The 12886-nt window shown below is 40.9% G+C and overlaps 1 protein-coding gene across 3 annotated transcripts in view; it reads right to left on the bottom strand.

Annotated features, from left to right (window-relative positions):
• Positions 1–12886, bottom strand: part of RABGAP1L (RAB GTPase activating protein 1 like) — a 230906-nt gene that overhangs the window by 58541 nt on the left and 159479 nt on the right. For all 3 annotated transcript variants that reach the window (XM_021546018.3, XM_085586651.1, XM_085586650.1), the window contains exon 19: positions 141–269. In XM_021546018.3, coding sequence (XP_021401693.3) covers positions 141–269 — 129 coding nt within the window. The remainder of the gene's footprint in view (positions 1–140; positions 270–12886) is intronic.

Here is a 12886-nt window from a genome sequence, read left to right as displayed (position 1 = left end):
TATAAAAAGCAATAAACCGCTGATTTACTTTACTTTCCAATTTCTTTACTTTCTACATGCTACTGCCATTCTTAACATTGCATTTTACTCTTCCTGTACAAACTCCTGGGTGAATGAGAAGCAATGAAGTCCATCCTTACCTTAATATTGCAAGCTTGTTCCATGAGTCTCCGGGCGTTCTCCTCAGCTCTGTACCTCTTGGGCAACTGAACCCTGAAGAATTTTAAAGCTCCTTCAAAATCAGCCTGTAGAAGGTCCTCTTTGGAGGTCTGAAATGAAACACAGGGAACTACAGTAAACCCTGGGAACATGCAGTCACGCTCTTCTACTTGATTTGTCATTTACTGGATGCATTCCAGATCACCAATATTCACATCAGCTCAAAGTCATCCTCCTTGAAATCAGCTCTTTTAACTGTGCTTCATAAAACAGAGGCTAAAGCCCATCCAAGGAATCCTAGGTAGGGCAGCACAGAGGACTGCAACATGGGAATAATGGATTTTATCCTTCTATACCTGACAGGTAAGAAAGGGATTCTGCCTCAGCCTGTCAAGATGTCAGTGAAGAGGAGAAAAAAAAAACAAAACAACAAGCAAACAACAAAAACCTAGGAGAAATTATTACATTTCCTGGAAAGCTTGTGCATTAGAGCATTACTGATTCTCATGATACTGCCTTAAAAAAAAAAAAAGTGTATCTATTTAATGTATGTATAGTCACAGACATGAAGGCATCAACAAGTCCATGTGTTGAAGTGTGTGACACAATTTCTCATAGAACACCGTGCCAGAATGTTCTACATGCTTATTTCTACATCTCCCATGCTTCTGGTATCAAGTCTAAAAGGCCAGAAGATGTTACACATTCACCATGAATCCCCTCCTGTCCCTGACAGAGAAATGTGATTCACAGGGACAAATGTATCCATCCTCCAGGTTACTGAGACCTGCACCAAGAGATTCAGAAGGTACCAAATCCCAAGCCTTGGGAGAATTCCTTTAAATGGTTCACAGAAACTGAAGGTCCTGACAAGACATTCGGGACATCACCTCAAAAATGTAAATTTCAAGGGTTTTAACCCAGAAAAGAGTAAACAAAACTCTGTCTACATAGTCACCAGTGGAGATCTAGACTGTGTAATGTGTATAACTGCACTTTTGGTTAAGGTTAATTGCTGAATTAATTGCTCACATACCACCACCACCATTTCCATCTGTGCCAACATTTCCATGTGGGCATCCTCTGCTTGTTCATGAGGAACAAACACCCAGTATCATTTTTTGCCTCATTACACACAGTGGGTACATTACACACACACAAAGTTTGATTCTTAACTATGTTGTTATCCACTTGAATCCAGAGAATCTCACAATGGCTTGGGTTGGAAGGGACCTTAAAGGCCACCTCATTCCAGCTCCCTGCCATGGGCAGGGACACCTTCCACTATCCCAGGCTGCTCCAAGCCTTATCCAACCTGGCCTTGGACACTTCCACAGATGGAGCAGCCCCAGCTTCTCTGGGCAACCTCTGCCAGGGCCTGACCACCCCCACAGGGAAGAATTTCTTCCCTATATCTTATCTAACCCAGTCCTCTGGCAGTTTGAAGCCATTCCCCCTTGTCCTGTCCCTCCAGGCCCTTTTCCAAAGTCCATGTCCAGCTCTGTTCTTTTCTTTCCTTATTGAGTTTGCCCAAGATCTATTTGATCCTCCTGTTGTTCACTGCCAAAGAAGCTGCTGGGTCATCACTGCAGAGACCCAGGAAAAGCTGCCTTCGAGGTGCTGATGAGAAACATTCAGCTTTACAAACTCTCCCATCTGATCCTGTCCACAACCAAGAAATGTTCAGCTTTGCAAACTCTCCCATCTGATCTGTCCATAATCATGGAACATTCAGCTTTACAAACTCTCCCATATGATCCTGTCCACAATCATGAAATGTTCATCTTTACAAACTCTCCCATCTGATCCTATCCACAATCATGAAATGTTCATCTTTACAAACTCTCCCATCTGATCCTGTCCACAATCATGAAATGTTCATCTTTACAAACTCTCCCATCTGATCCTGTCCACAATCATGAAATGTTCATCTTTACAAACTCTCCCATCTGATCCTGTCCACAATCATGAAATGTTCATCTTTACAAACTCTCCCATCTGATCCTGTCCACAATCATTTGGCAGCTGCACAACTTGGCTGAGGCTCAATCCAACGAGGCTGACGTGCTGACAGAAAGCTGGGGCAGTTGGTACGGGATGAATTAGATCCACCATGGCCAACATCACAGTTCTCCTGGATGAGACTTCCTGAGTTGTGAATGCTCCTGCCACACTTAAAGCCAGAGCACTGTTTCACACCCCCAGTGTGTTGTTGGAAGGTGCTGAGTGTGGTGGGAGCAGCTGGTTGAGCCCAGCACCGCTGCCAAACCCGTGCTGGAACCCCAGGGCTTCCAGGGAAGTTCAGTGGGTAATGGAGGTGGAAAAGCAGTAAAAGTTTCATGGGATCATAGAATCATTGGAAAAGTCCTCTAAGATCACTGAGCCCAACCACTTACCCAGAACTGCTGAGTCCACTGCTAAACCACGGTCCTAAGTGCCACATTTGTACATCATTTGAATTCTTTCAGGATGGTGACCCCATCACTCCCCCAGGCAGCCTGTTACAATACCTGAGCACCCCTTCAGTGAAGAAGTTTTTACTAATGTCCAAATGTCCAATCTAATGGATATTGCAAAAAAATTCTATTTGATACCCAGCTCACAGAAATGGACCTCTCTTCCTTTGTTCTCAGCCATATTGCTATCTGCCATCACCACTCAATTCAAACAGATTTCCCAATTATATTGACAGTTTGCCTTCTTGGGATACTCCTGCACATCCAATCCCCTCCTCCTCTTCCCTTCCTTTACAGCAATTCTATATAAAACATTTCAAATCAGATCTATTTTTCCAAGGCCTCAGCTTGAATCATTGTCATAGAACTATTTTTAACAGTCCCAACAAATGACATTTATTAAATGGCAACTATTGACAACTTTGAGTCCTCCATGCTGAAAAATCTGTAGTCACAGAAAATACCGTAAGAGCATGGAAATAACAACTTACCTAACAGAGTTTGCAGGACTAAGATTATAGTTATGAAAACTGGAAACCACCAATGAGTTAAATGAGTTATAGAGCCCAGGCAGATCAGCTCCTTATACTTCACTGAAAATATTTTCATTTACTTTAAATCATCTGGTCATCAAAATACTAGTTTCACTAGTAAAATCACAAGAAAAAAAGCAAAAAATAGAAATTTTGGCATCCCAGGATTCACATTTCTTGACATATTGTGACATTAATCAATAAATTATAAATATTTCTCTGGAAACTTCTGGCAGCTGTTTGAGAGACAGAAATTTGTAAATCCTTGGTTGAAGTCGCTCAACTCCTGAAACTCAGCAACAGCTGATTTCCCTTACTAAACCATCTGTAGGTTTAATGAGCTAATCATTAAAATTTGGCAGGTGCATTGCATTTTTGTGCATTTGGGAACTTCAGGGAATTTTTTTATTATTATAGATGTTATTTTTAAATAAACATAGTTTTGATTAAAACCTATTTTCAAACCTAAGCAAATAAGGAGATTCAGTCAGAACTATGCCCCCCAAAAGGCTCAGTTTGCCTTCTAGGTTTTGACTAAATATGTTCTCAAATGTTCTTCTCACATCCCTTAAGTATTTCAATATAATTGTAAAATTATCTTAAATGAATGATTTGAAAATTAGGAAAAGCCCTTTCCCAAAAGTATTAGCAAAGCTTTAAAATCTAAAGATAAAGTTTGGAAAAACAGCAAATGTTCTGTTCAAAAGGCAAGAACAGAATTTGAGAGACTTAAATAATGTTAATTCTTTTTTTTTTTTTTTCAGTAAATAATATTACTTTCCCCAAAGTATTTAGGAAAAGGTGATTAAAATGAAGGGAAAAGCTTTGGATTTTTAATTTAATTTCTCTGTTTTCAATTATGAATCCTGCAGCTTAATTTATTACTGACTCTATCAAAACTCATATTCCCTGGAAACTAACATAACAGAAGAAATTTTGGATGAACCACACTGCACATCCTTAATTTAGTTATTTCTCCTTCATAAAAACAGATAACAATTACTTATTTCCATAGAATTTTAGGTATATATTTAGATTTCTGTAGAATGTCAGAGAGCACAAACCACCTGTTTTACACTTTATTGAACATGTGTCAGAAATGAGGCCAAGAAGTTGAAGACTGAAAAGAGCTTGGTCATACTTTACTAGTAATTTGCTTCTGGGACACTCAAAATACTTGTAAATATCCTCCAATTTTTTCAGTATTTATATACATAAATATGAAATATTTATGAATATTTATGACTTTTGTTTATATATGAATGTGTATTTATTTATAATATGTATTTATAAATATATATTCATAAATATATAGTTATTTATATATTTATACATAAATATGAAATTTATATATTTATGTATATAAATGTAGATACATAAATATATGTATCTACAGTTATATACCTACAGTGCTTATATACATAAATATAATGATATGATAATATTAGTGTATGATATATATAATTATAATAATAGTTATATTATGTATATGAAAACAAAATATACTTTCATATTTATATATATATATATATATGGTTTATATATATATTTATATGTAAATGGAAGTATCTTTTGCTATTTAATGCCTAAAACACATAGGCTTTACCTTCTTAAAAACATTTTGGTTTTCACTTATTAAAGAAGATACACAATGTAAAAAAAAAAAAAAAAAAAAAAAAGGTAAAAATGTAAAAAATAAAAAGAAAAAAAAGTAAAACCAAGGTACTGCTGACCAAGAGTGCAGTGCTGCAGGACATGGTCTGTGCTGCCCTTTGACATGAGCTTTTTTTTATACTATATAATCAAACACTTCTTTTCCTAAATAAAATCCATGCTCTCTGTAACACACTGGTACAAAAATAATGGAAAAAAAAAAAAAATACCACAAGGTGTGTGAGTGGAGAGTTGGGATCCACAATCACAGCACTGATCTTGTGCACACTCAGTGATATCCCTTTTCAGCCCTGCCTTTCCATGTAGCTCCAAACTCACGTGGCAAAGTTCATTCTGCCACATAAAGAACTGCTGCAGGTGGGTAAGAAAATCCCCTGGCTTCCCAAAAGGAGCAAACCCCCCAGAACTGATTGTTCTACCTGCCCAGATGAGTGCTCAGGTAGGAGGTGATCAGAATTTTTCTAAGATTAGCATAAAAGTTATAAATTGTATTTATCACGTAACACTGCAATGACACAGACTCTACCCCATCACAGCCATTTATCCCCAAAACCACAGCAGAGAGAGAAGCTATGCACATTAAAAAATAAAAACTGCTTAATTTTATGAAACACTGATGTTTTGAAGGATCTTCAGTTCTGATTAAAGTACAAATTCTTGGTCCTCAGAGATTTCTCATTTTTAATGTATTATCAGAACACAGTCTTTCCTTTCTGAGAAGGGTGTGTGTCAAAAGGCCTGTATGTCAGGAGAGGCATATTTAACTAATAAAACCTGACAGGGAATCACACTGACTCTGCAAGTCAAGTCTCTCTCATTACACAAAACACTATTTGTATTATTTTACCTTTTTCACACTCTTTCTTTCCTTTTAGTAAACAATATTGTGCCACTCAGCAAACCCAAACTGCCTGGAAGATAAGGAATGTGAAATTCCCTGGTGTTCTCTGTGGGCCAGATACAAAGCCTGGTTAAGTCAAATGAAAAAGAGCTCGGTGGTTTTGTCTCTGCTTTCCTTAGAGCTCATCACAGCACAATTCTGGGTGATTTGGCAGTCCTTGCCCAGGAAAAACCATCAGCAGGATGAGTGTTTTGGTACACTGGGAGGTAACTGGAATAATGGCAACACACCCAACAGCTCAAACCACACATCATCAGGGACTAGACTCAATTCTACAAGTGACTGTGAACCCCCAAATCCAGCTGCACTGTTGCAATGTGAATTTTTGATTTTTGTTTGGTATCTCCCAGAGCAGGGACACAGTGTTCCAACCACCCACGCTATTTGTACCACTGAACAGGTTGTAACGCACAGAGCACATGGATTCCTATGAATCCTCAGGAGCACCAAGATGGGTTCAGTAGGATGAAAAAAATGGACAGGTCACTCTGTATAACCACAATATGGGTGTGGAAATAAAGGAAAGGCAGCATAGGAAATGAGGGGGATCAGGAAAGGAGTGTGTTCCCATGGATCACACAGAAATGCCATTCTGGTGTGCCAGGCCATAGACAGAGCTGCAGCCAGGCGTGGTTACAACACCCTGAGCACACAGCCAGGGCTAGGCACTGACTCCCAGATTTGCCACTCTTTTATGGGTTTGGGGCTGCTTTGTACAGCAGAAGAATGATAAAAGCGTGTTCTCTGTGCCATAACATGGCACACCAAGTGCAGGTACCCCCCACACAGACAGCATTTGCCATGATGGATGAAAACACCCTTAACAATTTATTTCCCAGATCATTCTACACAGTCATTTTCAACTTTTTTACATACTGTCAATTGCCTTTCCAAAACCAAACACAGAAATAGCTGAAAGCCAAAATGCATCAACACAGCCTGATTTTTGAATGATGAGTCTTTAAAGCCAACCTATGATGTGAAAAGTATAAAATCTGAAATGCTGACCATTAATGCACTTTGCGTCAGTACCTAGAAGGTGACTGTGCACACTGCTTATCTGGAATCATTACAGGACTGAGAACAAAAGCACTCAGGGATTTAGGAAAGATGTTTTTTTATGATTCAGCCCTGGCTGGTGATCCTCCAAGCTAGTTAAGGAGTGGCACTGGTCCCCATTAGCAGGACTGGTGTCCAGCCTTGCTGAGCTAACAGCAGAAAGAAGGACTCAGAGCTTAGGAGATGGATAATGAGGAGCTGAGAGGAAAAAACAAGAGCCCCCTCATCCCTCCTGGGGGCAGAAGCAGGGCTGGGAGGGAGAATGGCAAATTCCCCACGAATTCGTGTCATGAAAAGGTGATCTCACCGCAAGCAGCCGAGGCACAAAGAGGCGATGCCCCATGCCCAGAAGTTCCAGCACCCGACACGCGTATTCATTCACCAGCTTGCTCCTCTCGTCGTGCATGTCCTGGGACTTCTTGGCAGGTGGGGTGAGCTTGGGAGCCGGGCTTTTGCAAGGGACCCCTTCTTCCATGAGCAGTAAGTAGTAAGAATCCAGAGTGAGAAGAACAGGCTTTATGAACGGCAATTTCCAAAAGTGCAAGATTAGGAGAGCCAGCCTCCAGTCTGTGGAATGGGTTTGGATGGCTGCTCCAGCAACGCCCCTTTAGCCTCTCAGGAGGAGAAAAGCATCTTTGCTAAGAATCAAGGAAAAATACGATCCACCGTGCTGGCTCATTCAGAGTCCGAAGGAGATGCGAAAAACAACCCGGAGAAACCATGGATCTAGGAATGCACGTACAAAGCAGGAAAATGGCAGCGCAGGAGCACAGGGCTGGGAGCAGAGCAGGGGCACGGCGGGGGCTCAGCGCCCGTGCGGGGCTGCGGGAGCCGGGAGCGGCGGCACCGAGGGCGGCAGAGCCCGGGCACCGGGCAGGCTGCACGGAGAAAAGGATGAGCTCATTGCCATCCCCGCTCCCACAGCGGCGGCAGACACGAAGGGGTGGGAAAGGGGGCTGGGAGCAGGAGGAGGGGAAAGAGGAGGAGGAGGGGGTGCCTGGGCACCGGGAGCCTCTCAGGGGGAGAATGCCGTAATAAGAAACCAATGGTGAGCAGGGGCGGCCGGGCTCACCCTGCCAGCCCCCATCGCGTCTCTGCCGCCTTTGGCTGCTCAGTCCCGGCTTGCAGCACATTTACGCTCCGTGGCGGGGAGGGATCGGCCTGCCAGCCGATGGAACGATTTGTACGGGCAGTGTGCTTGGGAATGATGAAACACACACACGGTGTAGGTGGGGCAGGGCACCTTCCCTCGCCAGTGGCCACCGGAGAGGGGCCAGGCTGCCGGGGAAGGCACAGCCCGTCCGCACAGTCGTGCTGGGTGACACTCATTGAAAACACCATTTTGCCAGCGCTGTGCTCTCGGGAGGTGTTTCCAAAGCCGGAGGCGATGGGCAGAGAGGGAGTGATGTCAGCACATGCGTTTGGATGGATTCTAGAAAAGTGCTGGCGAGCAGGATGCAGGGATGTCGCACCTGGAGCCGCGTCCCTGTGCAGGACGCGGCCACCTGCCTCTCCATCTGCTAAGGCAGCCCAGCGGCTGCTGCTCCCTCTCACAGCTCTGCCTCCACACAACATCTCTTTATGCTCCTTCGTTTGTGATTAGCCTCATCGTAACATGGGGTGTGTAACAGAACAACACCCATCTCCAACTGCAACAGACAGAAATACTCCACATTTCAAACATAGAGGTCGTAATTTCAAATATTGTGAGACGCTCTAAACCGCATCGATGGCAAACACTTCTGTAACCGTATATTTAAACTACAAAAAAATTCCTAACATATCAAAAAAAACCATACTTACTCCAAATACTAATAGAAAGTAAATCTGTAGGATGGGGTCACTGATTTAAAATAATAAGCATGTTAATGAGTAGCTAAAATATGGAAATCATCCAGTGAAAATTGAACTGAGGTATATTTATACTACGAATCTGTATTTTTATATATAGGGTGATAGGGAGTGATATTTGAAGTTGCTGGCGTGAGGTGACACAAGAAGGAGTCGGGAAAAGCATTAAAGCAGAAGTCAGAGGCCAAAGGCACCAGAAGATGCCTCAAGGATGATGCTCCAGGATTGACTCAGCTGAAGCCCCTGCAGATGTGCAGCAGTGAACAGGCTGTTAGCACAGATGGTGCTCTGCAAGCTGATTTAAATCCCCCAGGTTGCAAACCAGTGTTCTGCAGGTGAAAATCTGCAAAGGCCACTGCAATTCTGCCAGGCTGAGATGAAGGCGTTCACTGAGGGCCTTGTGCACGGAAGCCATGATTCTCTTCAGGACAAAGGAGCCACAACCAACACACATTTCATTCCAGCTTAAGGCTGTGGGCAGGATGGGAACTCTCCATTCCTTCCAGGCTCCATCTGCACACCGTTCCAGAGATTCAGGTTTATTTTTCAGCCTGGGACTCTGCACACAGGTGCCCAACCCACCACAGGTTACACAGCAGACTGCACGTTTGTAAGGAAAGGGTTTAAAGGAAAGGAGGCAGCTTTGCCTAGGTCTGAATTCTATTTTAAACATGCTGGTAAGCGTGAAATTCTAGAAACATCAGGTTCTACTGCTCTGAGTGAATGAAAACCTTGCTTAAAGCATTCAAAAGGAAGAAGCAAGAGCTCTGTAAGTGTGGGTGCTAGGAAGGAAGTTACAGAGCTGACCAGGCACAGTCACCAGTGATCCAAGGGCTAAACAGTCAATAGGATGGGGAATTCAGAGTACCAGCAGTGCCAAAAGCCTTTAATTCTTTATTGTGTTAATCAGCTAATAGCCCTGATCCTCACAGAAATTCAGGTTTAGTTCATTTTGGTTAAGGTCTGGGCCTATAAAAAATGGAATTAACTGGTGATTAAAGCCTGGAAGTCTAAAAATTTGTAATGGGATCCCATAGTTAGAGGTGTGAACCAGATTAATTCAGGTTATAAATGAAGTGCAAATTGTTAGGTATGAGGAAAATTACCTGTAGGATTACTTTCCCTAGAGATGTAGTCTACTACCATCATTATATTTTTTACATCAAGTCGGTATTTTTAAAGAGGCTTCAAATATAAAAACTTCCAACTTGACCAAAAAACCTCCTTAATTTTATCAGCTGAAATCCATTGTTCCACATTTTTCAGCAATTCCTTTCACACAGTGTAACAGTGAACCATCATTCAGATTTTCATACTTCCTACCATTCTTATTTATTTCCATATCCTCACTGAAGACATATCTTATTTTTATGCATGTCTGAACAGGAATTGTGATTTCTCCTTCATGTATGCTATTGGATTACTGTCCCAAATTCTTCAGAAGGGCCTGGCTGAAGTGAATTTAAAGCCTAAAAATGACCCAAAAGGCAATAACTAAGGCAGTAACTAAGATGCCTGAGGATGAACACACATTACTCATGCTTTGACTTCCATCTCATGGATTATCTGGTCTTCGAGTGCAGGTAGATTCTGTTTCTGGCCTTCCTAGCCATGAAATGCCTGCTCACCCACAAAGATCTGATGCAGTTCAGAACAGCTCAGACTTACACAGCTAAGGCCCACTGAACTCAGAAGAAATTAATGCCAAAATATTCTTATAGTAAACAAAACCATACAGAATATTACTTGAAATATCTATATTCTGTACCAAGGTACCAAGGATCTTGATGGACAGTCCTTTACAAATCTCTGTTAAAATATTAAATCTCTTTATTTTAGTGGCAAAGATGACTGACTTTGAAAAGCCAAATAGACTAAGATAGGAAGAAAAAAGAAAAAGTTATATTTGAAGTCTACTCCTGTAAAAGATAAGACATTCAGCACCAGAACAGCTCTCAAAATGCACATGAATGACATCATGGCCACAGTAAGAACTCTACCTCTTAGCAGAAATTACGTTGTCCTTTCTGTTCTTTGGGGCTAATTACAGCTGTGTAATGTGGATTTAGCAAAGGCTACATCTTGATTATTATATACAGAGAGAACACATTGAACCAGCTGATCTCCACAGCAGGTTCCAGCACTGATCCATGCTGGTTGGTTCTTAAACAGCTCGGGAAGAGGGTGAAGGAGGAGATGACAGTGTCTGCAGGTGCTCCTCTATTATTCAGGGATTTAAAGACGGGTTACAATAAAGAACTGCAGAAAGGCCATAAAAGACTGAGTGACTGGGCAGTAGAACAGCCAAGGAAAGTAAATGCAGATAAATCTAAATTGATGCATATGGAGAACAGCATCAATTTTCCACATAAATGATAGCCTGTGAGCTACTCAGAAATGGATCTTGGGACTCACTGTAGAGCGTGTTATGAAAATATCAGATCAGTGCACAGTGGAGATCAACAAAATGCATCAAATGGTGGGAACTACCAGGGAAAGAGCAGAGCTCTAACCAGAGAACACCATTATTCTTCAGTGTAACTTCATGTGGGATTCTCCTCTGATATCATTCACCATGCTGATCCTCCCGTTTCAAAAAAGGGATAACAGAGATGGAGAAATATTTAGAGAGAATCAGAAGCCTCCAAAGGAGGAGATAAGAACAGACTGTGATTTTTAAGCCTGGAAAACAGAAAGTGATGAGGGATATGTAGACTTATAAAGTCTTGAGTGCTGTGGAGGAAGTGAAGAGATACCAAATGTCCAAAATGCCTGCCTGACACAGGAACCTCACATAAAAGTCACAAGGTCCAAAACAAACAAAATAATAATTAAATTGAGAAAATCTCTGGGGTTACTAATTTACATGTGTTCAAAAAGCCAACAAAAAAAAGCCATGAAATAACAATCCATGCAGAATTATAAAACATGAAAGTCCACATTTCCTCAAGAGTTTTCAAGACATAAATTGCCAGAGGCAAAAGAAAAGAGTTTTGTTGTCCTGTTCTTAGAAGTCTTTCCCACATATCTGCTGCTGGCAATGAGACACTGGGGTAGACAAGCCAGTATAAGTCTGGTGTGGAATAACAATTTTTATGTTTTCATTCACTTCAATTACATACTTGGAGAAAATATTTTCCCAAAGAATGATAAGATTTGCTAGGTACATGAGATAGACACACTATATTTAAGTTGTATTAAACATAATTATAATAAAATAATTATTATATTTATTTTACTAAATATTTAATAATTATTAAAATATTGAAAATAAAAAGAATGGTTCCAATTAGAACTGTATGTAACCCTGAAAATACCATCTTCTCTTTCCAACATCTAGAAATTACGAACACATGATATAATAGGAGTTGTTAATATCTAAATCAGGGTTCACTGCTGCTAAATAAATTCAAAAAATTTCATGTTATTTTCTCTGCTATCAGTCTTCTTTTTGAAAGGGGAGTATGTCTCCACCCTCAAAATTCCAAACTTAGGGTGAACATTCAACTAATAGGCATAGAACTGATTTTAGGTGTGAGGAGGAGATCAAATGGGCAGAGAGAGGAACTAATCAGCACAGGATGAATTTTCAACACACAAATAAACGTGAACTTCTGAAAATAGAAAATTTGTTATATTAAGGCTGGAAAATCAGTGGTCTGAAAGTTGAATGATTCTGGAGCTTTTCAGGCACAGATTTCCCCTTCTAAAGAGATCATCTCCAACAAGTCATCCAGGGAGTAGATCTGTGGGAAGAATTATTCAGCCCAGAAAAACTTAAAATTTAAGGAAATCTTCAGTTTAGAAACTAGAAATATAAAACCTGTAATCTGAGAGCCTCTTAAAGGTTGAATTTCTTGTGCTCAATGCAGAAGTCCTTAAAGGAGAACAGATGGTTCTGATCTCTAGCTCCAAAGAGTCAGGATCCTCTTCACTTCCTAAGGTGTCAGCTATTACCCTGGGATTAGTTACAAGAAGATATAAAAAAGGGGTTATAAAAATAAAGGACATCTATTTTGCCTTAGATTCTAATGTGGACATTTCTGATTTTTTCTTGAGAAAGCCTTTTGAAAATGTAACGCAATTATACAGTGGACAAAAGCAGCTCACCTAGAATCAAACCCTGTTCTGGCTGGAAAGGATTCCTGCTTGTCACCTTGTCAACTAAAGCAACGCTGACTTAAAAATCGGTTCAGGCTCCTTGAGCCATTGCAAATGCAAAGAAAGAACAGAGCAAGAATCACACAACCACA

The sequence above is a fragment of the Lonchura striata genome, chromosome 8, assembly GCF_050655825.1.
Source record: "Lonchura striata isolate lonStrDom1 chromosome 8, ASM5065582v1, whole genome shotgun sequence".
NCBI classification, from domain to species: Eukaryota; Metazoa; Chordata; class Aves; order Passeriformes; family Estrildidae; genus Lonchura; species Lonchura striata.
The sequence above is the reverse complement of the archived record's forward strand: the minus strand, read 5'-3'. Positions and strand labels throughout refer to the sequence as shown.